This window comes from Ahaetulla prasina, chromosome 7 (genome assembly GCF_028640845.1).
Source record: "Ahaetulla prasina isolate Xishuangbanna chromosome 7, ASM2864084v1, whole genome shotgun sequence".
NCBI classification, from domain to species: domain Eukaryota; kingdom Metazoa; phylum Chordata; class Lepidosauria; order Squamata; family Colubridae; genus Ahaetulla; species Ahaetulla prasina.
In genome coordinates, this window is record NC_080545.1 from 68,961,072 (window position 1) to 68,988,736 (window position 27,665).

At 47.4% G+C, this 27,665-nt stretch overlaps 1 protein-coding gene across 1 annotated transcript in view; it reads right to left on the reverse strand.

Moving 5' to 3' along the window:
• The window catches only part of SH3BP1 (SH3 domain binding protein 1), a 60,817-nt gene that overhangs the window by 23,186 nt on the left and 9,966 nt on the right, over nucleotides 1-27,665 (reverse strand). The window contains exons 3-6 of the mRNA XM_058191670.1: nucleotides 27,261-27,365; nucleotides 10,814-10,890; nucleotides 8,898-9,009; nucleotides 7,113-7,189 (exon numbers count right to left, since the gene is read on the reverse strand). Coding sequence (XP_058047653.1) covers nucleotides 7,113-7,189; nucleotides 8,898-9,009; nucleotides 10,814-10,890; nucleotides 27,261-27,365 — 371 coding nt within the window. The remainder of the gene's footprint in view (nucleotides 1-7,112; nucleotides 7,190-8,897; nucleotides 9,010-10,813; nucleotides 10,891-27,260; nucleotides 27,366-27,665) is intronic.

Below are 27,665 nucleotides of genomic sequence, written 5' to 3' on the forward strand. Positions count from 1 at the left end.
TTAACACAGCTGCTTGCAATTACTGCAGGTTCAAGTCCCACCAGGCCCAAGGTTGACTCAGCCTTCCATCCTTTATAAGGTAGTAAAATGAGGACCCAGATTGTTGGGGGCAATAAATTGACTTTGTATATAATATACAAATGGATGAAGACTATTGCTTGACATAGTGTAAGCCGCCCTGAGTCTTCGGAGAAGGGTGGGATATAAATGCAAATAAAAAAAAATATTCCTTAGTTCATCCCAATGCAGTATTAGAACTGATAACAATGAAGCAGGAGAGTGACTTTATATTTATACCACTCGTATTGCAATATCTATATATATATCCATACAATTCTTATGTGCCAAAATACAGTACATGTATCCACTTGAACACACAGATGAAAATGTTAGGTGGAAGGTCTTTCCATAAAAATTAATTTAGTAATTGGGAAACCTGAAAGAGAAACAATGCTACACTCCTTGTAACATTTGTGTGTATAAACATGACTCTTTATGGCCATTGCTTTGCACTGACAGCGGACTTCTGGAAATACCATACATAACATTACTTTTTCCTTGAAAGAGGCAGAACACAACCAGCCCCTCCTGGTTGGTGCTGGCCACGCAGGAGGTGACACGAGGCTGGCTCCGGGGGATTACAAATGCTTCTTTACGGGAGGGGGTCTTTCTCGCTGCCTTGAAAGAGGCGGTGGTGAGACCTCTCCTCAAGAAGCCTTCCCTGGACCCAGCTGTTTTAGGAAATTACCGTCCAGTCTCCAACCTTTGTTTTACGGCGAAGGTTGTAGAGAGTGCAGTGGCATGTCAATTACCCCAGTACCTGGATGAAACCGTCTATCTAGACCCGTTCCAGTCCGGCTTCCGGCCCGGATACAGTACGGAGATGGCTTTGGTCGCGTTGGTGGATGATCTCTGGAGAGCCAGGGATAAGGGTTACTCCTCGGCCCTGGTCCTATTAGATCTCTCGGCGGCTTTCGATACCATCGACCATGGTATCCTGCTGCGCCGGTTGGAGGGGTTGGGAGTGGGAGGCACCGTTTATCGGTGGTTCTCCTCCTACCTCTCTGACCGGACGCAGACGGTGTTGACAGGGGGCAGAGATCGACCCCGAGGCGCCTCATGTGTGGGGTGCCGCAGGGATCGATTCTCTCGCCTCTCCTGTTCAATATCTATATGAAGCCGCTGGGCGAGATCATCAGTGGTTTTGGGGTGAGATACCAACTGTACGCTGATGATACACAGCTGTATTTTTCCACCCCAGGCCACCCCAATGAAGCTATCGAAGTACTGTCTGGAAGCCATATGGGTCTGGATGGGGAGGAACAGGCTCAAGCTTAATCCCTCCAAGACGGAGTGGCTGTGGATGCCGGCACCCCGGTACAGTCAGCTGCAGCCGTGGCTGACTGTTGGGGGCGAGTCATTGGCCCCGATGGAAAGGGTGCGCAACTTGGGCGTTCTCCTGGATGGGCGGTTGTCTTTCGAAGACCATTTGACGACCATCTCCAGGAGAGCTTTTTATCAGGTTCACCTGATTCGCCAGTTGCGCCCCTTCCTGGACCGGGATGCCCTATGCACGGTCACTCATCCTCTCGTGACCTCTTGCTTGGACTATTGCAATGCTCTCTACATGGGGCTCCCCTTGAAGAGCACCCGGAGACTCCAGTTAGTCCAGAATGCAGCTGTGCGGGTGATAGAGGGAGCGGTTCTGAGCTCCCATGTAACACCCATCCTGCGCAGACTGCACTGGCTGCCTGTTGTCTTCCGGGTGCGCTTCAAGGTATTGGTGACTACCTTCAAAGTGCTCCATGGCTTAGGACCAGGATATTTACGGGACCGTCTACTGCCATCTTCTATCTCCCAGCGACCAGTGCGTTCTCACAGAGAGGGACTCCTTAGGGTGCCGTCAGCCAAGCAATGTCAACTGGCGGCCCCCAGGGGGAGGGCCTTCTCTGTGGGGCTCCTACCCTGTGGAACGAACTTCCCCCTGGACTTCGTCAACTATCCGACCTTCGGACCTTTCGCCGCGAACTTAAAACCTATTTATTCCCTCTAGCTGGACTGGCTTGATTTTAAAATTTTTAATTTGCTTTTATGGGTTTTAAATTTTTGTAAATTTTTATAGGGTGTTACTGTATTTTAAAATTTTTGGCCAATCGAATAAGTTTTTTAAGGGGTTGTTCTTAATATTATATGTACTGTTTTCTTTGTATTTTATTCTGGCTGTCCTTCGGGAGAAGGGCGGTATACAAATTAAAATATTATTATTATTATTATTATTATTATTAAACATTAAAGTAATATTTTGGGGTTATGATACCTAAAATACATTATGGATTTATGGAGGCTGTAACCAGGTATGCCCTTATATAAGAATATGTATCCTCAGAATACATATATATATATATGTTTTCTGAGGTTTTTGCGGGTGTTTGTATGTAGGTCTTTGGTTATTCGGGTTTTCTCCCGCGTAAAATTGGAAGTGTCTTGGCGACATTTCGATGAAGTCTCATTCGTCATCTTCAGGCTGGTGTTTACTGCTTCGTGCTTCTAGGAGTCAGCACGGACAACAAATAGTAATGTAAGACATATGGAAAGTGGAACTCCCAAACTGACATACAATTGAACAGGCATGTGGGGGATCATCCATTTATGCAGCTGTCCCCAACCTGGCATCTCTTAAATACAGGCAATCCTTACTTAATGACTGCTGGTTAACAGGTGACATGATGCTTAATGATTGAGGATGATTCACATAACAACTGCAGCTTCCAACTGCTGTAAGTCAGTATGCTTACATGACACTTCATTTTATGACCATGCCATTTAGTAATGGAGTTACTGGTCCCAATGGCAGTTATTAAGTGAGGACTGTAATATGCCACTGGCTATGCTGACTGTGAATAATAGGAAGTACAGTACATCTGGTAATAGATTAGAAAAATGATATGCTAAAGATTTGAAGTAGTTTTGAAGTGCTAAACTGTGTTTTGTTCAAACATAACTTCTTTAAGTTGGCAGTGATTGCATTATATCATAAGCCATTGTGGCTAGCTCAAACAAACCCTAAACCTCAAATCCAAGGAAATTGTAATTCAGAATGTTAAGTTAGTTGGTACTTCAAGGCTTTGAATGGCAGAGATCTTGTTGCCAAGGGGATGTTATCAAAAACACAACCAGCCCCTGGCAGAACATGAGCTACATCTTAAGAGACTTTTCCCCATCACTCATTTTGAGTGATGAGCTGCCTCTGGGGTTACGTTTGCTCCCCGACCTCCGGACCTTCTGACGAGAGCTCAAGACCTTTCTCTTTTACCGCGCAGGGCTGGCCTAATTGTAATATAGCTTTTAACTTGGGTTTTATTATCGTTTTATTAATAGTTTTAACGGAATTTGGCCTAATTGAATTAGATTTTTAAAATTATTTTTAATTTATTGATGAATCAGTTTTATGTTGGCTGTAAACCGCCCCGAGTCCTTCGGGAGAAGGGCGGTATAGAAATTAAATAAATAAATAAAATATATAAATAAAATAAATTTTATAGGTTTCATTGAGCCCTCCCCATTTTTCTATTTCATTATATTCCTCCCCACCCCCCGTACCGGCTTTTGATGGTGTTCCAATCCAGAATATGTTTCTGAAGGTTCTTTTTGTGTTTCAGGATGATAGGCAGCTCCTCCTAGAAGAGATTGGGATGAAGGAGTTAGGGCTGGTTCACACTATCATCAGCTCCCATAAAGCACCATCCCCATCAAAAAAAATTGACTAATAAATAGACGATATTCAGGTTAAGGTTGATAAGGCAGATGAAGAAAGGGTTATATTACAATATAAATTAATGGAATATGCTATAAGGGTGAGAGGATTAAGAGAGTGTAAGGAAGAAAATTTGAAAGAAATTTTTATTCAGGCCTTTGCTCAGATAGAAGGAGTGGAACCAGAAGATTTTGAAGTTAATATTGAAAAAAATTATCGTGTTAATTCTTGGTGGGCAAGGCAGAAGTGTTTACCGAGAGATGTGGTTATTTATTTTACAAATAAGAAGATTAGGTATGGAATTTTGCAAGCATTTTATGAAAATAAATTTCAAATATTAGGACAAGATATAATAATGATGAAGGAAATTCCTCCTAAAATGTTAAGAAAGAGAAAAGAACAGATTTTCTGGATAAACATTTAAACCGGACAGTGGGGACAGAGAATTAACTGATAAGGAAAATTTCTGTCCCCAGCAATCGAAAACTAAAAGGGTTATCAGTGCATGTAACATAGATGTCTGTATGGGTAAGACTATCAACCATGCTATCAAGCAAAACCAAGCATTTAACAGTGAGTGCCATACCATGTGCACTAAACCAACAGGTGGCATGAAAGTAGGGGCAGTCAACACAGGTTATGTAGACAGTAAACACAAGATCAATCCAAATGGACTCAAATGTCTATACACCAATGCACAGAGTATGAGGAATAAACAGGGTGAATTAGAAATCCAAGTAAATGAGGGTAGATATGATATTGTTGCCATTACGGAAACTTGGTGGGATGAAACTGACAAATGGAACATACAACTAGAGGAATATAAATTATTTAAAAGAAATAGACCAAATAAAAGAGGAGGTGGAGTTGCACTATATATAAGAAATAACTACATCTCTACAGAAATAGAGCACAACAATGATGAAAATCATCTTGAATGTATTTGGGTCAATATAAAAGGGTGAAAACGATATTGCCATAGGTCTATACTATAGGCCACCCAACCAAACAGAGGAAGTAGATGAACTTTTGCTAGTCAGCTAACTAAGGTATGTAGGAAGCACATCACAGTAGTAATGGGGATTTTAACTACCCTGACATCAACTGGGAAACAAACTCTGCACCAAGTGGAAGATCCAACAGGTTCCTAACAAACCTAGCAGACAACTTTGTTTCCCAAAAATAGAGAAGGCGACAAGGGGATCAGCCATATTGGACTTAATTCTCACTAACAGAGATGAAATGATAGAAGGTGTTGAAGCTACAGGAACCTTGGGGGCAAGTGACCACGCAATATTGGAATTCAACATTAAGCAAATACAAGTAGTAGAACAAAGTCAAACTAGAGTCTTGGACTTTAAGAGAGCTAATTTCAATAAACTTAGAGAGATCTTGAGAAGGATTCAATGGATGAGAATCCTCAGGGGGAAAACAACTCAAGAAGCTTGGGAAATTTTGAAAAGTGAGATTATAAAAGCACAGTCTAACACAATACCAATGAAGAAGAAAAATAGTAGATCACAAAAGAAACCAGCATGGATGCATAAAGAACTATCTGACAAATTGAAAGACAAAAAGGACAAATATAAAAAGTGGAAAGAGGGGCAAATAACTAAGGCAGAATATCAGCAAACAGCCCGAGCCTGTAAAGATGAAGTGAGGAAAGCTAAGGCTCACAATGAACAAAGGCTAGCGACAAAAGTAAAAAATAATAAAAAAAGCTTCTTCCAACATGTTAAAAACAAGAAAAAAGTCAAGGAAACAATTGGCCCATTGCTGGGAGAAAGTGGCAAGAAGATGACAAGCAACAGGGAGAAAGCAGATCTACTTAACTCATATTTTGCATCTGTCTTTACACAAAAGGAAAAACAATCCAACCTATCAAAAACACAACCAGCCCCTGACAGAAAATGAGCTACATCTTAAGAGACTTTTCCCCATCACTCATTTTGAGTGATGAGCTGCCTCTGGGGTTACGTTTGCTCCCCGATCTCCGGACCTTCCGACGAGAGCTCAAGACCTTTCTGTTTTACCGCGCAGGGCTGGCCTAATTGTAATATAGCTTTTAACCTGGGTTTTATTATCGTTTTATTAATAGTTTTAACGGAATTTGGCCTAATTTGGCCTGTCGAAGTGCTGTCCCGTTGTTTGGAGGCCGTACGGGTCTGGATGGGGAAAAACAGACTCAGACTCAATCCATCCAAGACGGAGTGGCTGTGGATGCCGGCATCTCGGTACAGTCAGCTGCAACCGCAGCTGACTGTTGGGGGTGAGTCATTGGCTCCGACGGAAAGGGTGCGCAACTTGGGCGTTCTCCTGGATGGACGGCTGTCGTTTGAAGACCATGTGGCGGCTGTCTCCAGGAGAGCTTTTTACCAGGTTCGCCTGGTTCGCCAGTTGCGCCCCTTTCTGGACCGGGATGCCTTATGCACGGTCACTCATGCTCTCGTCACTTCTCGCCTGGATTATTGCAATGCTCTCTACATGGGGCTACCCCTGAGGTGCACCCGGAGACTTCAGCTAGTCCAGAATGCAGCTGCGCAGGCGATTGAGGGAGCACCACGTTGCTCCCGGGTAACACCACTCCTGTGCAGTCTGCACTGGCTACCTGTGGTCTTTCGGGTGCGCTTCAAGGTTCTGGTTACCACCTTTAAAGCGCTCCATGGCTTAGGGCCCGGGTACTTATGGGACCGCCTGCTGTTACCTTATGCCTCCCATCGACCCGTACGCTCTCACAGAGAGGGTCTTCTCAGGGTGCCGTCCGCCAAGCAATGCCGGCTGGCGGCCCCAGGAAGGGCCTTCTGTTGGAGCTCCTACTCTCTGGACCGACCTTCCCCCCGGTTTGCGCCAAATATCTGACCTTCGGACCTTTCGTCGGGAATTAAAAACTTATTTATTCATCCAAGCGGGACTGGACTGATTTTTTAGATTTTTTAAATTTCTAAATTTTAAATTTTTAAATTTTCTGTAATTTTATATGGGGTATTTTAGGTTGGTCAATTTGACGGTTTTAATTCGGCCACTATTGAATAGGTATTTTAAATTGATTTTTAACTTTGTATACTTATTGCCTTTTATCTTGGCTGTACTCTTGGGAGTCCTTCGGGAGAAGGGCGGTATAAAAGTTTAATAAATAAATAAATAAATAAATAAATAATTGAATTAGATTTTTAAAATTATTTTTAATTTATTGATGAATCTGTTTTATGTTGGCTGTAAACTGCCCTGAGTCCTTCGGGAGAAGGGCGGTATAGAAATTAAATAAATAAATAAAATATATAAATAAAATAAATTTTAAAGGTTTCATTGAGCCCTCCCCATTTTTCTATTTCATTATATTCCTCCCCACCCCCCGTACCGGCTTTTGATGGTGTTCCAATCCAGAATATGTTTCTGAAGGTTCTTTTTGTGTTTCAGGATGATAGGCAGCTCCTCCTAGAAGAGATTGGGATGAAGGAGTTAGGGCTGGTTCACACTATCATCAGCTCCCATAAAGCACCATCCCCATCAAAAAATTTTGACTAATAAATGTTTAAATAGTCTTCAGATACACCTAAATATACAGTAATAATACTAATGATAATAATAAAAATGCCAAATGCAGTCTAAACACTTGACTATTATATTATTATGCAAGCAACCATAATAATAATAAGCTACAATGGCCAGACACAGCAGTAACAAGGATATTTTGGAATATCTTCAAGAAATATCATTTGCCTGCAAGCAAGAACTGGTGAGATCACAAAATAGACAAATAGAAAACGAAGAAGCTAAAGTGTTCTGGTATTTTAAAATTCAAACAGACAAGCAGTTGCCATAATGCCTCAGATTTAACAACTGTTGATAAGAAAGACAAAAAAAGTCTGGATAATGGAAGTAGCAGTACCTAAAGACAGCAAAAGAGAAAAGAAAGAACTGGAGAAAATCACAAAATTCAAAGACCTACAAATAAAAGTAGAACAACAGTAGAAAAAAAAAGCAAAGATAAAACCAATACTAATAGGCATCTTGGGTACAATCCCAAAACATCTGGAGCACCATTTGTACACTGTTGGCATTGACAAAAATCACGATGAGTTAATTGCAAAAGGCAATTTTACTTGGAACAATATGCTCCAATGATACTTAATTATTAAACAACAACTTCCTGCCTATCCTGGGTCCTTGGGAAGGACTCAGTAAGTATATAAAAATGCCAAGTCCAGTTTAAACATCTAGCTGACTGTGGGACCAACCATAATAATAAGCTTTATATCACTTCAATGATGGATGGATGGCACTAGAAAATTCTTGCACTGACTGGTGAGGAAATGCCATTAATTTAAGATGCTGTCTGTTTGTAATCCACATAAAATAGCCTATTTCTTATGTTTCCAGGATTTTATTCTTTTTCTGACATTAATATTATGATGACCCTTGCAAGGACTCTGTATGGGAATTTTCACCATAGTCAGATTTGTTATTTATTTGCTAGATTTATATCCTATCTTTCCTCCAGGGAGAACCTAGCAGTCTTTCCTCCAATTTTTCTTACAACAACCATTCCATGAGGAATGTTGAGTTGAGAAACAGTGATTGGTATATAAAGGCATTCAATGAGCTTCCAGTGACTGAGAATGGGTTTAGCTCTCCTGAGGCCTTGGGTGGCTTCTTACCTCCTAAGCTTTTCTTACATCTGAACAGCAGAAGCAGTTAGTGATCTTTCCTCTGGCACCCTGACAGGAAATGCCTGTTTCCTGATTTTGCTTAAGTTAGAAAGTCAAGCATGACAAAGTAGATATTTCCAGGGCGTATTGATCCTTAACTATAGCTGTGAGCAGCCTTACGAAATTTAAGCAACCTTTTGATTTTGTTCTTTCTTGTAAATGAACATTACAACCAAAGTTCCCATAGCTTCTAAGTGACAGCAGCTTTTGCCCATTTGGTAGGAAGGACTATGTGGCTGGGTTCCTGAAGCATTCCATCATCAATTGTTTAACCATACAGTAGTTTATTGCATGAATTGCACTGTGGCTGGACAATATGTGAAAACGCTGGGGGTTAAGTAAACATGGAAATAGGAGTGAAGAGAAAAAAGATGAAAGATGATGCTGGTTTCTGACAGTCGTAAAGATTTGATTTGATTTGAGACTAAAGATACCTCACTCAGTTTATTCAGGGGTTGTAGGACATCTTGTTCAAGAGTAATTTCAAACTCTGCAAGGATCCTGGCCAGCATGCTTTGAATGCAGCAACTCATTTCTAGAGCTTTCCTAGGAGGAAAAAAGAAAGAAAGAATTGAAAACCTGACTTGGAAGGTGAAGAGTATCAATCTACCACAACACCTCTTGGGACTAACATATAATACAGTTTTTCTTCTTTTGCTTCCAGAGTCCTGGTTTGGATCTTTCAATAGCTGCTTCTTTTCATATCCAGCATTTTCTAGATACCGTATATTGCATTGCAAGTCATGTGCAATGGGAATCGAGCACATCAAATTGGGAAAACCATTTTTTTTCAATTAGTTTGCCACAATTCTAACTTCTCCTGATTATTACTAGGTATGCTTTAATTTCTCTGATATGTATCCCATCATTTTGCCCAGAGGTTATATAGGGCCACTAAAAGTAAAAATAAGCAGTTGAAAAATCTAGTTTAAAAGCGGTAAAAATCATAACTCATTCCAACTGAAAAAGATAAGAGGTGGATACCTGAACGCAATTCCCAAAGAAATACTCTTCAGAATTTGGAATTACTTGGATGATTGGAGATACAAGACAGTTTAATCAACCAGTAACTTCATTCCCCATATTCATTTTCTAAATAAAATGCTTGTTGAGTAGCAGACACATGTACTTGACATTGGTAAACCCCAAAGGCTGTTCTGCAATTTCAGGTCATTGTGGCTCAGCTTCAGTTGCTAATGCAACATCCTTATATTACTTGTGGGATTGCCTGTAAAAAATTACTTTGTTTTTTGTGACTTGGTGTGTCTGTTACTGAAAAAATGTCTGCCCTTTGTTCTTTTGTGATACTGCATAGAGGAAGCCAAGGAATTGCTAGCAGGTCAAATAGTGCCTATTAAGTGATGAGCAGTAGAATTTAAGGCTGCACTAGCAGATTTGCTCTTGTGTGACGAGACTTTCTTTTCTTCATGTCACTCCTGTGTGTTCTTACAATTGCTCTGAAAGGATAAGAGTTTCTCTGAAACAGATTTGAAGGCAAGTGCAAGCCTGTGCAAGGGGAAAGGGAAATGGCCTTCCTCTCACCAAACACCCAGAAAGGCTTCTGCTAATAGAAGTGTAAGAACCAATTTGGTGCACTGATTAAGGCAGTAGATTAGAAACCAGGAGACCACGGGTTCTAGTCCCATTTTAGGCATGAAGCAAACTAGATGACCTTTGGTTGATCACACTCTTAGCCCTAGGAAGCAGGCAATGGCACCAACTTCTGAATTCTTGCCAAGAAAACTTCAGGGACTTGTCCAGGTAATCACTAGGAGTCAAAACCAGCCATAAAAACTTGCCCCAACCCCTCATCCCCCAACCAATACCCATCCATGACAGAACTGCAGCTTGGATTTCACCTAGCGAAAACTAGACCCACTCTTGTATTTTTGCTGCTTTCTCATGTACCATCCTATTGTTGGACAGAAAGTAATCCCAGAAGTACAAAATACAGCCTAATGCAGATTTCATAGTTGGCATGGTTCTTAAGATGCATGGCCAACAGGGAAAGCATGTGGTGGAGGAAAACAGACAAGGCAAACAGAGGAGGCTCAACTTGCCATATATTTCTGTACGGGTGGATTTTAAGGTTAATATCAATTACACAGATGCTGAAAAGAACTGCCCTTAAAAAAACAATATTTTTATGTTTTCAGAAAACAAACAAAACCAGTTCAGTCAGGATACTAATGCAAAGACCATTTCCAAATTGAGAAAGAAAATATGATTTTGTGATCTGTAAAGGGGATGAACTTTAGAGAAGCCTCAGAGATAACAAACTAGACTATATGTTCCTCAGTTATGAAGAACACTATGTGGTCTTTCTCTCATAGAATGTAAGAATTCTTACCCGAGACTGGAATCCGTGTCTAATTCCTTAAAACTTTCAGCCATAGAGACTGATAACGCCATCAAAGGTAACCTTTTCTATGGAAAAAAGTGAGAAAATAAGACAAGGAATAGACAAGAAAAATACCTATACCAGCTAACATTTGGTAATTACAATTATTAAATCTCTAACTTCTTGCCTACATTACTCTTACAGTGATATAACTTTCTTCTGTTTCTTTACTATTGACTTAACAGGTAATAATAACTGTTTCTCACCACAACTTATCTTAATATGATGTTAGATTTTTTTTTGGCAATAATAATTCACTGAATCCTGTGGGCAGTTTGTATGAGTATATTGGGTATATCTCCTAGTTAGTAAAATGTTGGTAATAGTATTTTGGTTTCCAGGCAGTGCCTAAATTAAGGATCATACCTTATGAATGAAAAGATCAAGATATGGGCAGAAAGTGTGAATTAGTGTCATTTATGCTGCAATTGTTGCACAGAAAATAAAAGTTCAGGCCAGAGATGAAATTCAATTTTTTTACTACCGGTTCCGTGGGCATGGCTTGATGGGCATGGTATGACTTGGTGGGTGTAGCTTGGGCGTGGCAGAGGAAGGATATTGCAAAATCTCCATTCCCTCTCCACTCCTGGGGGAAGGATGTTGCAAAATCTCCATTCCCACCCCATTCTGGGGCCAGCCAGAGGAGGTATTTGCCGGTTCTCTGAACTGCTCAAAATTTCTGCTACTGGTTCTGCAGAACCTTTCAGAACCTGCTGGATTTCACTCCTGATTCAGGGGATTCTGAAAGTTTTATGTTATACTCTGGTAAATGGCAATAATGGAGGAACCAGTGCTAAGTTTTGGTTTTAAAAAAAGTTACATTCCACGCTTTTATCTAAAGGGAGAAAAATATTCACCCAAGTGACTTGAATAGTATAGAAAAGTCTGGGAAAAGAAGTGATTGGGCAGTTGAAGGCCCAGGAATAAATTAGAGTGGTTCCTGTTGAGTACTTGTTTAGAAAAAATTACTATTTGGTGGTGATACATATTTATGGCAAATATATAAGGAATATTGGAATGAAATTAGACATTGGTTGGACAGGGGTGGGTTCTAAATTTTTTACTACCGGTTCTGTGGGCATGGCTTATTTTGTGGGTGTGGCTTGATGGTCACATGACAGTGGGTGTGGCTTGGTCATGTGACTGGGTGGGCATGGTTTGGTGGTCATGTGACTGGGTGGGCGTAGCTGGGTAATCATGTAACTGGGTGGGTGTGCTCAACTTGATGTCACTCACGTCAAAGGTTGATGTCACTGACGTCAATTTCCCTGTCTATTTATTTACTATTACTGAACATTCAAAATATACTATTAAATCCTATGTATATATGCCATATGTGTACATACATATTACATAGTATAGCGTGTGTATAGGCACACAAAAAGATACATTACCTACTATATATATATATATATATACTGTATGTACATACACACACAGAGACATACCCCTCTTCTAAAACTATACACATTCAACCTCACTTACTACATTTGGAAAAACACGCCTAGAGTCCACTTTCTGCCACACATTTAACTATAACTTCTGTACATTTAGAACATTACACACACTTCAGATGTTCTTCTCTAACTTGCACATGACTGTTAGAGCCAGGAGAGATCATGGATTGAGTAAAATGTGGTGAAACTCACTTAACAACGCTGTTGCTTAACAACCAAAATTTTGGGCTCAATTCTAGTCATAAGATAAGGACTATCTCTGCCTTCCTCTGCATGGCAGCCTTGACCTAGTAAACTCCTTCTCCTTTCTGGCAATTTTCCTCTCCGTTAGAGGCACCAAAATAATCTAGAGATGTAAGGTTTCCTGCTGGAGGAGGGGGTTGAATTAGATGGCCTCTAAGGTCCCTTCCAGCCCTAGATTGCTGTCCTGTTTCAAAGCATCTTCTGAAGCCACGTCTAACACCAGGATTTGTGGTCCTTCCTTCCTCTTCTCTCTCTCGCTCTCTCCCTTCCTTTCTCTTTCTTCTTTCTGTATCTCTTTCTTGTCTCTCCCTTTCTTTCTCTTTTACTTTCTTTCTCTCTTTCTTTCTTCTTTCCCTTCTTCTTTTTCTTTCATTCTTTCTTTTGTCTCTCTCTCCCTCTTTCTTTCTTTCTTTCTTTCTCTCTCTCTTTCTTTCTTGTCTTTCCCTTTCTTTCTCTTTTCCTTTCTCTTTTGCATTATTTTGTGCCACAAATCAAATTGGATTATTTTGTGCCATCAATCAACCATCTTTTTCTCTCTTTCTTTTCCTTCTCTCTCTCTCCCTTTCCCTCTCCCTCCCTCCTTCCTTCAAAGTCTAGGACAGGGATCGGCAAACTTGGCTCCTTTAAGACTTGTGGACGTCAACTCCCAGAATTCCTCAGCCAGCTTTGTTCCCAGAGGAATTCTGGGAGTTGAAGTCCACAACGTGGCCGAGGTTGGAGACCCCTGCCTTGGAGTTCTTTCCACCTGTGGCTGGGTGAAGAGCCCCATGCTCCCCCTCCCTCGCCAGGGAATCCCTAGAGGTTTGGCTGCAGCGACCTCAAAGGTGCTCTGTGCCCCTCAGAGCGAAGGGGAGCAGTGCTGTGGGCGCCTCCCGGATCAGCGCAGCACCCACAGGCTTCCCCTCCCCGGAAACCCCCTGACCCTTTGGAAAGGCAGCCCTCGCTGGAGCGTCACCTCATGATGACGCACTTGCCCTTCACATTGACTTTATCGAGGGTGAGCTTGTGGGAGAGCGACATCTTGGCAGCTCCAGTGTAGCAAGTCTTTTGGGAAAAGGGCGGTATAGAAATTTAATAAATGAAATGAGCAAGCGACCTCTGGATGAGCAGCAAGCGAGCAAGGCAGAGAAAGAGCAAGGGAGGTGGCAGGTCTCTTCGGCAAGGTTGGGGGAGGCCATGCCCCACCTCCGCCTCCTCTGGATAGGCTGACCCACCTCCCAGGATTCATGTGATTAGCCAAGCAAGGTCATCAATCTCGGCCAGGGGGCTGCTCAGCCGGTTCGGAAAGTTGCGTTTGACATGTTCGGAAAGCTCCGTTTCCCCCACCCACCCACCTCACGCCCTCCTTTTGCTGAGTCCGGATTGGTAGCCGTCAGTGTCGCACAGGGCGATGTGTGTTCAGGTTGGACGGTTGGTCTGGGAGTTGATTGGTCCACAAGTCTTAAAGGATGCAGGTTTGAAGATGCCTGGCAGTGGCGGCGATAGCAGCAGAGGTGGTGGTGGCGGGGGTGGTGGGGGCAGCAGCGGTGGCAGTGGCGGCAGAGGTGGCAGTGGTGTCAGGGGAGGGGGTGGCAGAGGTGGTGGCGGCGGTAGTGGTGGTGGTGTTGGGGACAGCGGTGGCAGCGGCAGCAGAGGTGGTGCGGTGGCAGCAAAGGTGGCGGCGGTGGGGGTGGCGGGGGCAGCAGTGGCAGCAGCAGAGGTGGTGGCAGGGTGGTGGCAGCCGCAGCAGTAGCAGCAGGGGGAGTCCCGGGAACTTTTCCTGTGTGGCTTTTTGCTGCGGCAGGTATCGGCGACAGGCAAGCATGGCAGGGCCACAGGGAAGGAAATAGGTGGCCGGGGCAAGCGACTGGCGACCGGTTCAGGGGTATGGCCAGCCATCTTTTCCTACTAGTTCTGCAAACTACTAAATATGTTTACTACCGGTTCTCTCGAACTGGTAGCAACCCACCACTGGTAGCTAAGGATGATGGAGGTACATTGATTAACTATGTGAATATAACAGAGCTACAAGCCTTTTCTTTAAATGATAATTATGTTGGTTTTCTCAACTGCCATATATATTTTTAAAAAATGAAATAGGTTAGGCAGGAAAATACATGATTTGGCATAACTGATTTAAAGTTTAAGATTAGCACCTTAAAATATTTTTGGTGGTTGGATAATAAGCCACAGACATGGGTAAATATATCATGGATTTTAAGACAGACCATTATTGATGCTGCTGTTGGCCAATTTATACCTTATTCTAAAGTCTGTATCTGGCCGGATTGCAAATGTGCCTGTATTCTCCCACTGGCTGCACCCATGAGGGGACATATTCTGCTAAAAAATGTCCACAGCTTGGCTAGTTGAATTTAGCAATTAATATTCTGGATTTACTGTATTCACTCAGAAGCTAGAGATGTAAAATAAGAACAAACTGAAAAAGATTCATTACTTCATCCTCTGGTTTTTTTCTAGCTAGAAGAAAGAAGATGAAAACAAAATATTTCTAAAGGATATGAAGTACAAAAGTATTACTGGTCTAAAGTAAACAAGTAATAAAAGTAATAAAAGAGTTTTAAAGCTTGATTAATGAATTCTCTTGCTTTTTTATAATTTTTATTTTATTTATTTATTTATTTATTTATTATTCGAATTTATATACCGCCCTATCTCCCAAAGGACTCAGGGCGGTTCACAGGCATATAAAACATCAATATACAAATTAAAATAATCATTAAAAAACTTATTCTAATGCCCAATTATTAAAATAGAAATATAAATATTAAAACCAGTTTAAAACCCCTATAAATTTAAAATCTAAGCCAGTCCTGCACAGATGAATAAATGTGTCTTGAGCTCATGACGGAAGGTTCGGAGGTCCGAAGTTGTGAGTCCTGGGGAGTCCGTCCCAGAGGGCGGGAGCCCCCACAGAGAAGGCCCTTCCCCTGGGCGCCGCCAGACGACACTGCCTAGCTGACGGCACCCTGAGGAGTTCCTCTCTGTGAGAGCGCACGGGTCGGTGAGAGGTATCTGGTCGCAGTAGGCGGTCCCGTGGTAACCCGGCCCTATGCCATGGAGCGCTTTGAAGGTGGTCACCAAAACCTTGCGCACCGGAAGGCCACAGGTAGCCAGTGCAGCCTGCGCAGGATGGGTGTTATGCGGGAGCCACGAGGCTCCATCTATCACCCGCAGCCGCATTCTGGACTAACTGTAGCCTCCGGATGCCCTTCAAGGGAAGCCCCATGTAGAGAGCGTTGCAGTAATCCAGGCGAGACGTCACAAGTGCGTGAGTGACCGTGCATAGGGCATCCCGGTCCAGAAAGGGGCACAACTGGCGCACCAGGCGAACCTGGTAGAACGCTCTCCTGGAGACGGCCGTCAAATGATCTTCTAGAGACAGCCGTTCATCCAGGAGGACGCCTAAGTTGCGCACCCTCTCCATCGGGGCCAATGACTCGCCACTGATGGTCAGCCGTGGATTTAGCTGACTGTACTGGGGTGCCGGCATCCACAGCCACTCTGTCTTGGAGGGATTGAGCTTGAGCCTGTTTTTCCCCATCCAGACCCGTACGGCCTCCAGACACCGGGACAGCACTTCGATAGCTTCATTGGGGTGGTCCGTGGAAAAGTACAGCTGGGTGTCATCCGATACAGCTGGTACCTCACACGAACCACTGATGATCTCACCCAGCGGCTTCATGTAGATGTTGAACAGAAGGCGAGAGGATCGATCCCCGCGGCACCCCACAAGTGAGGCGCCTCGGGGCCGACCTCTGCCCCCTGTCAACACCGACTGCGATCGTCGGAGAGATAGGAGGAGAACCACCGATAGCGGTGCCTCCACTCCCAATCCCTCCAACCGCGCAGCAGGATACCATGGTCGATGGTATCGAAGCCGCTGAGAGGTCTAATAGGACCAGGGCAGAGGAACAACCCCATCCCTGGCCCTCCAGAGATCATCCACCAACGCGACCAAAGCCGTCTCCGTGCTGTAACCGGGCCGGAAACCGGACTGGAGCAGGTCTAGATAGACAGTTTCATCCAGGTGCAAGGGAAACTGATATGCCACCATACTCTCTACAACCTTCGCCGCGGGTTGGAGACCGGACGATAATTACCTAAAACAGCCGGGTCCAGGGAAGGCTTGAGGAGGGCCTCACCACCGCCTCTTTCAAGGCGGCCGGAAAGACACCTCCACCAAAGAAGCGCCAGAATCGCCTGAGCCAGCCTCGTGTCACCTCCTGCGTGGCCAGCACCAACCAGGAGGGGCACGGGTCCAGTAAACATGTGGTGGCATTCAGCCTCCCAACAACCTGTCCATGTCCTCGGAGCACAGGGTCAAACTCATCCCATAAATGTCACCAAGACCACCTCAGCCGTCTCACCCGTATCACTGCAATCTTGGTCCAAACCATCCCGAAGCTGAACGATTTTATCGTATAGATAACCGTTAAACTCCTCAGCACGCCCCTGCACGGGTCATCCCGCCCCTGGTGTAGGAGGGAGCGGGTCACCCAAACAGGGCGGCTGGGCGGTTATCTGCCGATGCAATGAGGGAGGAGGCGAGCTACGCCTCGCTTCTCAATGCCACTAGGTAAGCCCTAGTATAGGACTTCACTAGTGTCCGATCAGCTTCTGAACGGCTAGACCTCCAGGAACTCTCTAGGCGTCTTCTCCGGCGCTTCATCCTCTCAGCTCCTCGGAGAACCAAGGAGCCGGTTGGGACCTGCGCCGGGTCAGAGGCCGCAAAGGCACGACACGGTCTAAGGCCCCGCCGCCCGCTCCCAGGCCGCAACAAGTTCCTCAGCCGAACAGTGAGCCAGACCCTCAGGAAATGGCCCAAGCTCCGTCCGGAACCCTCCGGTCCATCAGGCGCCTGGGAGGGAACCAACGAATCGGCTCCGTCTCCCTGCGGTGGTGAATGGCGGTCAGAAAGTCCAGACGAAGAAGAGAGTGATCTGACCATGACAAAGGTTCAGTGACTATTTCCTTTAAGTCCAGATCTCTCGACCACTGACCAGAGACAAAAATCAGGTCCAGAGTGCCACCCCCAATGTGAGTAGGGCCATCAACTACTTGGGTCAGGTCCAAGGCCGTCATGGAAGCGATGAACTCCCGAGCTGCCGTCGATGACGAGCCGGACGATGGCAAGTTAAAGTCCCCCATGACTAAAAGTCTGGGGGTCTCAACTGCCACCCCGGCCAGCACCTCCAGGAGCTCGGGCAGGGCAGCTGTCACGCAGCAAGGAGCCAGGTACGTGATCAGCACACCCATCTGACACCTATGACCCCATCTCACAAAGAGGGATTCGCACCCGGCAATCTGAGGTACAGTGGTCTCCCTCGGCTCTAGACTCTCTCTAATCACAACCGCCACCCCGCCACCCCTACCCTGAGCCCTCGGCTGATGGAATGCACGGAAACCTGGCTGTTCTGTTTCCCTTCCCCCAATACTCCCAGCAAAGAGTCCGTCAGAGGCCTTCCTTTTTTTTCCTTTTATTTACATAGATACATGTCCTGGCCACGTCTACCCACGGGCCTGCCAAGTTTCTGGAGATAACGAGGAAATTATAGATAAGGCCAGAATTACTCACGAATATATTCTTCCCTCCATGAATTAGCTCGCGCCAAATTCATTGCTTTGTCCAAGACAAAAAACCAGGAAGTCCCGCCTCCTATTTATAGTCTCTGCAGATGTCACTGCATGACAATTATGACTTGGCTTTGTCCCAACTCTTCCGCTGCTGCGCACGCCGATCAAGCCTTCGTAATCTTGCGTCCCTCCAAAACTGTTCTTGGGGCGTTGCCAAATCAGAAGAAGGCCCGGGAGAATCAGGCCTTGCCGGCCCCTCCCTTTGAGTGGGTGCCAGGGAGGGAGAGGGCTCAAGAGAAGCAGGGCTTGCCAGGTCTTCTCCTCATTATCTGAATCATCCGAGTCCAGGAGTCTGGGTCCAGGAACCTGGGTCACAACACTATCCCTCACCGCAGGGCCCTTCCCCCGGGGCTGACGATCGGGATGCGGTCGGGCTGGGTTCTGCTCATGGAAGGCCTGCACCAGGTCAGGGCATGAACGCCGGAGGCATCTACCCAGGAGAAATCAGTCCCGTATCCCTTCCACGCGATCAAATATTGGAAACGACCCTTTAGCCAGCGAGAGTCTCGACGCTGTGGACTTCAGATTCCTCCGACCCGTCCTCGGCGACAGTGATGGTGCTGTTGGGCACCGAAGGGGACTCGGTGTGGCCTCAGGAACCAGAAGGGACCGTGAAAACGGGTGGATCCGCATGGATCGTGGCAGGGTCAGTCGGTAGGCTACCGGGTTGATGACTGCCTCGACAGGGAACGGGCCGATGAATCGGTGGTCCAACTTCTTTACCGGCGGTCGGACGGGAGGTGTTTGGTGGAGAGCCACACCGGTCTCCAACTGCCAGCGGGGCGTTGCCCGTCGGGAGCGGTCAGCGGACGCTTGTAGTCCTCCTTTGCCCGATTCAGCTGCTGACGTACCAACTGTTGGACCGCATGCAATTCCGTCAGGAAGGTCTGCGTTCGGGAACAGGAGAGTCCGGTGGTGCCAGAGGGAAGAGCCGCGGATGGTACCCACATTGGCAAAGAACGGGTCATCTGAGTAGAGGTGTGCTGAGAGTTGTTAAAAGCAAACTCCGCCAGGGACAGGTAGTCGGCCCAGTTGTCCTGTTGCTGGTTGATGAAGCAACGGAGATACTGTTCCAGTATACCGATGACCTTCTCTGTACCCCGTCGGTCTCCGGATGGTGCGATGACGACAGACATACCTGCACCTCCAACGCGCCATCAGGCTCTTCCAGAAGCGGGCTGTGAACTGAACTCCGCGGTCCGAAACCACCCTGTCCGGTAGACCATGGAGGCGGAAGATGTGCTGCAGAAAGAGACGGGCGTTTTGCGGCTGTGGGCAGTCCGCGGCATGGGATGAAGTGTGCCATCTTGGTGAGCATGTCCACCACCACCAGCACCGTGGTGAACCCAGAGGACGGCGGCAGGTCTGTCAGGAAATCCATAGAGATCGCCCCAGGGTCTGTCGGGTGTCGGCAAGGGCTGGAGGAGCCGGGAGGGGCCCCGTGGCGGTCTTGGCTTGCCGGCACGGTACGCAGGATGTCACGTAGGCATGTATATCATGCCGCACTGGGCCACCAAAAGGTCCGTGTCACCAGGTGGAGGGTCTTGAAGAACCCAAAATGTCCTGCTGCAGGGTTGTCGTGGCACTGGGTCATGACGAGGGCTCGGAGTGGTCCTGTGGGCACATATAATCGCCCCGAAACTTGAGTAAGTCCTCCTCCAAGGTCCAAGGAGACGTGGGGCCCACCTCCGCTCTCCTTTGCTGCGACCAGGCGTCCTGGCGCTGCGCCTCGCACCTGGGCCCGCAAGTCCACTGGCTCCCGTGCTGCGGCCAAGGCTTCTGCCGCAGCACTGTCCGTGGAGGAAGGGGTCCTGGCGCAGAGGTACTCTGGCTTATGGGACAGGGCATCCGCCCGGTTGTGACCGCTGGGAATGTAGGTCACGCGAAGTTGAACCGGCAAAACAACGACCACCGGATCTGCCGCTGGTTCAACTTCCGAGCTGTGGTGAGGTGCTCGAGATTCCGATGGTCCGCTCGACCTCCACCTGATGTCGGGCCCTCCAGATGGTGTCGCCAAGCCTCGAATGCAGCCTTGATAGCCAGCAACTCTTTTCCCAGATAGTGTAGTTGCGCTCGGAAGGGTTGAGTTTCCGGAGTAAGCGAGGGAAAAAGTGTGCCACCATTCGCCGGAGCCTGTAGCAGCACCGCCCCAGAGCCACATTGGACGCGTCCGTTTCCACCACAAAAGGCCGGAGCGGGTCGGGATGCCTCAGGACGGGTTCCGTGACGAAGGCTTTCTTGAGGGCTGTGAATGCTTCTTGCTGCGGGGGACCCCACCGGAATGCAACCTTCTTCCTGAGGAGCTGGGTAAGTGGAGCTGTCAGTGTGGCGAAGCCCGGGATGAAGGTCGGGTGGTAGTTGGCGGCCCAGTAGGCGCTGAACATCCTTCACCCGACGAGGGCTTCCCAGCTACACAAAGCTTCTACTTTACATGGGTCCATGGCTATGCCTCGGGCGAGTTGTTATGCCGGGGGAATTCTATGGAAGTCCGGAAGAAGACGCATTTCTCCAGCTCCGCATTGAGTTGTTGCTCCCGCAAGCGTTGCAGAACCAGACTGACGTGTCGAAGGTGGCTTTCCCTGGACCGGGAGTAAATCAGGATGTCGTCGAGGTAGATAACCACGAACCGATCCAACATGTCTCGAACACGCTGCTCATGAAGTGCTGAAAACGGCGGAGCATTGGTCAACCCAAATGGCATGACAGTGTATTCGTAGTGTCCGTATCGGGTGCGAATGCCGTCTTCCATTCGCCTCCTTCTCGTATCCGCACCAGGTTGTAGGCCCCCCGGAGATCGAGCTTGGTGAAGATCGTGGCCTCCCGCAACCTTTCCAGTAGCTCCGGGATGAGCGGCAGGGGGTAGCGATTCCGCACCGTAATGGCGTTTAGCCGGCGGTAATCACAGCATAGGCGCAAGTCCCCTGTCTTCTTCTTCACAAAGAGGACCGGGGGCGAGAGGGACTTTGAAGGCCGGATGAACCTCGGGCCAGGTTTTTGTCCAGGAAGTCCCTGAGGGCGGCCAACTCGGGCTCCGACATGGAATACAGGCGTCCCACAGGCAGTGGTGCGTTGGGCAGAAGGTCCACGGGCAATCGAGGGCCGGCGCGGGTAGTCGGTCCGCCTCCTTCTCGCTGAACACGTCGGCGAAGTCCGTCAGCTCAGGAGGCAAGGTGATGGCAGCGGTGGGGACGTTCTGGCCGGCACAGGTGTGGCGGATGTGATCGACGCACTGCAGACTCGGGAAAGAGATGGCGTTCCGCGACCAGGCCACCTGAGGATCGTGGGTCCGAAGCCAAGCCATCCCAAGGACCAAGGGAAAATGAAGGTCCGCCGTGACATAAAACTGGATCGCCTCCTCATGGTCCCCAATAGCCAGGCGCAAAGGCTGGGTGGCGAATTTAATGGGGCCGGACACCAGTTCTCGTCCATCAATTGTCTCTACCCGCATCGGAGGGTCCACCGGAACCACGGGGACCGCAAACTGGGTCACAAAGGCCTGGTCCATAAAGTTTGTTGTGGCCCCTGAGTCCACCAGCGCATGCGCCTGGAGCCCGTCCGACTGGTTCCCCAACCATATCCGTGTGTCCAGAATCAGATGCCGAGGGGGCCCAGAGTCTACTTCCGCAACGTCCAGTGGGGGCTTAGTACGTGCCCGACCTAGGGTTTCCCCGAGGTCGGGCCTGCTCCGTTTCCCGATTGGTCACGCTGTGATTCGGGGACCGGCGTGCGTGCCGCCGCTTTCTGGGGCAAGAAGCGGCGAAGTGGCCGGGCTCCCCACAGTACAGGCACAATCCCCCTTGGCGCCTCCGGTTCCGCTCCTGGGCTGTTAGGCGAGGTCTGGCCGCTCCCAACTCCATGGGCTCTTCCGCAGCGGTTACAAAACGTGGGGCGACCCTGGGTGCTGGTGGTGCAGGAAGTGGGGGTGCAGATGTCGACGGAGGGTCCCGGGGGGTGCGACGGGACGGTCGCCGTTGCAGACGGGCATCGAGGCGGAGACAAAGGGCACCAAGTTGTCGAGGGTCCGCGCGCCCACGGGCCAGCTCGCCTTGCAATTCCTCTGAGAGTCCCTCCTGAACGCGTCCACCAGCGCTGCATCATTCCAGTCAGAGTCCTGGCACAAAAGACGAAATTCGCGATGTACTCCTGCAGGGGCGTTTCCTTGACGGAGTTCCTTAAGGCGCCTGGTTGCCGTCAGCATTCGAACGGGTCCTCATACATGGTGCGAGGTGCTGCCAAAACGCTGTTGGTCCGCCAGCAGGGGCTGTCCTGGAGCAAGAGGGCGTGGCCCATCGAGCAGCCGAGCCGGAAAGAAGGTTAATCACGAAGGCCACCTTAGCCCGGTCGTCTGGGAAATCCTCTGGCCTCATAGCCATGTAGAGCTGGCACTGTCCCAAGAAGGTCGGGAACATCTCAGGCTGCCCAGAAAACTTATCCGCACGGTTATCGGGCACTTGCGGCGAGGAGGAGGAGTGGGAGGATGGGGGCTGCAGGCACATTCCTGGCAGCAAGTTGGCCTGCCAAGTGAGCCACTTGCTGCTGGAGCTGTTGATTAGCCGTAGCTGCTCTAACTGCTGCTGTACCTGCTGCTGATCCATCTTTGGTGGAAGATGTTTTAGTCAGGTCTTGGACAAAATGTTCTGTTTCCTTCCCCAATACTCCCAGCAAAGACTCCGTCAGAGCCCTTCCTTTTTTCCTTTTATTTACATAGATACATGTCCTGGCCACGTCTACCCACGGGCCTGCCAAGTTTCTGGAGATAACGAGGAAATTATAGATAAGGCCAGAATTACTCACGAATATATTCTTCCCTCCATGAATTAGCTCGCCAAATTCATTACTTTGTCCAAGACAAAAACCAGGAAGTCCGCCTCCTATTTATAGTCTCTGCAGATGTCACTGCATGACAATTATGACTTGGCTTTGTCCCAACTCTTCCGCTTCATCTTGCTCGATCAAGCCTTCGTAATCTTGCGTCCCTCCAAAACTGTTCTTGGGGCGTTGCCAAATCAGAAGAAGGCCCGGGAGAATCAGGCCTTGCCGGCCCCTCCCTTTGAGTGGGTGCCAGGGAGGGAGAGGGCTCAAGAGAAACAGGGCTTGCCAGGTCTTCTCCCTCATTTTCTGAATCATCCGAGTCCAGGAGTCTGGGTCCAGGAACCTGGGTCACAACACCGGCGGGCACATCTCGACAAGGGGCACTCCCCCTTCCGTGCCCAGCCAGGTTTCCGTAACGCCTATAAGGTCCGCAGCGCCCCCCTGAATAAGATCGTATATTAGGGGGGCCTTATTAACTACGGACCGTGCGTTGCATAACATCAGCCGAAGGCCCAGGCTCTGGGGGTCTAGGCCATCCGGGGAACGGGAAAAGGACGAGGGATCGGGGCGCGTGACCGCTTGCAAACATCAGGCGCGCGCCCCCCCAGAACGATATGATCCCCCCCTTCCGCCATATCTGCCCCTCCCACTTACCGTGCAAATCGGGCCACCCTCACCAGCAGGAATGCAATCTCCCCCCCTAACCTCCGAACCTATTAAAGAACCGTCACGAGCACGCGCAAGGACTGGCTCCCCTCCCGACGGGCTACCCCCAATGCCCGTCTTAACCCTCCCACCCCTTAAAAAAGCCCTATCTAAAAACCCCCAAAGGCTCTTTTTTTTCGCATGCCACCTCTGTGGGTCCCAGGACCCGTCATTGAGGCCAGCCCTTGATAATCTGCGGGCCATTCCTGCGGCGGGGGCACCTGCAGGCGCAAGAGTTCTAAGGCAGAATATCGCATAAATAAGTTAAAAGCATAAACAGGAGAGAGCAGGCGTGAGGTAGCAATGTAATGTCTGGGGTGGCAGGATGCAATGCCAAGTCCAAGTGGATACCCATCTTCCAAAATGTCTTCAGATGGTGGCTGGCTTAAAGCTGATACAAGCTGGTATGAGTCGCAGATGCAGTCTGGTAGTAAAAAGTTATTGCTACTCTGCGTAAAGCTCAGTCCTAAAATCCATCCTAACAGAGGTGGTATTCATCTCCCCCGTTCGTGGCGTCACCGATATTTCCAAAATGGATGTTTCCTCAATAGATGTTGCAGAGTAGGGCCTCAATACACCATTCGGTCTCCAATCACCTTCCCGGACAGTTCCAAAAATGGCCATAACCCACAAACTCCAGCCGGCCATATAAAGTGCAAGATGACGAATGCAGCTGACCCATGTTGCAGATGACAATGCAACTCCTAGTCCGAGAAGAAGCAGGCCCCGCTAGGCCTGACCAGGCCAGACTAGGCCAGGACACCTCCAGTAGGGGCCACAAGGGGGATCTTTCACAGCCCTTCACCCTAGGCCCTAGGCCCTAGGCCCCTCCACCAAGTCCAAAGGGGGTCAGGGGAAATCAAGAAGAGCTGGAGAGCCCCGAAATCATCCGAAGACGCCAGATGTCAAAGAGATGACGAAACGGGGGGAAACCCAGCTGCGGCTTCCCCAACAACCAAATCCAAGCCGCAACCTCGTCCGTAGCCCAGTGGCAGCCATCCGCAGCTCGCCCATCCCCCGGCCTCGTTCCCGGCAGCCGGGGGTCCCCCGGCTGCCCGCAAGATGACATACCGGATCGAGGGACGAAACCGCTTGGCAGGCCACCTGGGTACCGGCGTCCTTCCTCCATGTCCATGTCCAGCTGTTTCCTTCTTCGGCTCCCGCCCGGCCGAGTAGTAAGATGGCCGCCGTTCGCAGCTCGCCCTTCCCCAGCTTCGGTCTCGGCAGCCGTGAGTCCAAGGAGGTCCCAAGACCTCTCTCACGGCTGCTCAGATGATAATACACCTAACCGGGGGGCGCAGGCTGCTCGGCAGGCCACCTGGGCGTCGCCATCCCCCACTTCACCATATCATCGTCCTCCCGATCTCCCGGTTAAGCAGCCATCTTGCGCATGCGCAGAGCCAATATTTTACCATTCCTCAAAGGAATGCAGGTAGTCTGTTATCATTCTCTATTTTTTAATTTTTAATTATCAGAAAAGTTTTGTATAGTACCATATATTAGTCTGAAAAGGGTAATTGCATAGTGTACTCCCTTCTTTCCTTCCATACATACATACATATACATAGAAGCAAAAATGAAGTACTGAAGAAAAATAATACGATATTTGGATTTTGCCTGTATTTAATTCCAAAACTGATTATAAAATATGTATGGATATAAATAAAGATATTGTATCACCTAGTTGTATCTCTCCATGGGCAAAATCCAATAATTCTGTTCAATGTCATATTCCTTTAAAACTGATTATGATCCACAGGTCATGTTAATCTCCAGGATGTCTTCCCTACTTCTTCCTTTGATATCTTACAATGGGTTTTTCATACCAATAGATAAATGAGAACATGGCTTCCATAATTTTTAGCCAGTATGCCCAATGGCAATATTGGCTGAAGAATTCAATGTATCCAGAAGACATCAAATACTAGAAGACTGGGAACCGTGGTGGCTCACATGGTAAGACGCTGGACCTTTGCACCGCTGAGGTCAGCAGCTTGGCGGTTTGATTCACGTGAACGAATAAACCATGGAAGGGACAGAAAAGGAGCATCCCCCAATTGCCTACCGGGATTCAGATGTCCCATGGGTAAAAATAACACTGCCTGAAAAATATCCTTTCACAGAGGCAGGCAGCCACCTCGGTGATCCCTGGCTAACACGTGCCATATGCTAAAACAAAAAACAAAACAAAACAAAGACTAGAAAACTATTTTAAGAGTCTCTCTATCTACAAAGGCAAAGGAACTCAAATCTCCCAAATCCTAGGATAAATGTTACAGCTAGAGCCGGGGATTATTATTAACCAAATAATAGAGTTGAAAGGGACCTTGTAGGTCATCTTGTCCAATCCCCTGCCCAAGCAGGAGACCCTACACCATTTCTGACAGATGGCAATCTCTTCTAGAAAGCTTCCAGTGGTGAAGCTCACATAACTTCTGAGGGCAAACTGTTCCATTGGTTCACTGTTATCACTGTCAGAAAAGAATTCCTTATTTCTAGATCGAATCTCTCCTTCATCAGTTTCCATCCATTATTCCTTGTCTGGCCTTCAGGTGCTTTGGAAAATAGGTTGACCCACTCCTCTCTGTAACAGCTTCTCAAATATTGGAACATTGCTAATGTCTCCCCTGTTCCTTCTCTTCACCAGACTAGCCCTGCCCAGTTCCTGCAACCGTTCTTCATATGTTTTAGCCTCCAGTCCCCTAATTATCTTTGTTGCTCTTCTCTGTACTCTTTCTAGAGTCTCAACATCTTTTTTATAGTATGGTGACCAAAACTGGATGCAATAATCTAGGTGTGGCCTTACTAGGGCTTTATATATTAGACAAATTTAATTCCCAAGTTTCTTTAGTATCTTGAAGATCTGCACAGGAGATATACAGTAGCAAAGCTGGAAATAAAACTCTGTATTGCAATCTAGATCAGCACCCAGAGCCAGAGGCATGGAGAGGAAAAATTCTAGGCACAAATTATTGTGTACCCATTGCAGTTTTTTTCTCAGTGTAGAATAGTATCAGCTTCTAAAAATGGTGTGGTGGGGAAAGAAAGATGTTTTTATAATTGAGGACTAGCATGAAGCACCAAAAATGTGCTTCCCATATTGTGAACTGAGATCCAGAAAAAGGTAAAGATAAAGATAAACATACATGCTAGTCGTTCCCGACTCTAGGGGGCCGTGCTCATCTCTGTTTCAAAGCCAAAGAGCCAGGGGCCGTGCTCATCTCTATTTCAAAGCCAAAGAGCCAGCGCTGTCCGATAACAATTCCGTGGTCATGTGGCCGGCACGACTAAACGCCAAAGGCGCACAGAACACTGTTACTTTCCCACCAAAGGTGGTCCCTATTTTTCAACTTGCATTTTTTGCCTGCTTTCGAACTGCTAGGTTGGCAGAAGCTGGGACAAGTAATGGCAGCTCACCCCGTTACATGGCACTAGGGATTCGAACCGTCAAACTGCCGACCTTTCTGATCGACAAGCTCAGTGTCTTAGCCACTAAACCAGAGTTTTAGAAAAAAAAACCAAAAAGGAAAAATGAGATTTACCACCCGTTTGTCCAGTTCTGCCCCGTATTGCCCCTGGAGGCAAGCCACAAGCCTCTTGTGCACATTGTGTGCTGCCCGTTTGACTGGTTCAATTCTTTGTTCAACCTAAAAAGAAAGTGGAACAGTTAGGAGAGTAGAAATAAGGAGAAATTCATTTTCTATGCATCCACCGTAGTTCCCCATACATACTGTAAGCATATATATATATATATGCAAATATATATGTTTTTTGCTCCCAGAAGCACGAAGCTGAAGCCTGAAGATGACGAATGAGACTTCGTCGAAACGTTGCCAAGACACTTCCAATTTTACGTGGGAGAAAACCCGAACAACCAAAGATCTACATATATATACATATATATATATATATATATATATATATATATATATATATATATATATATA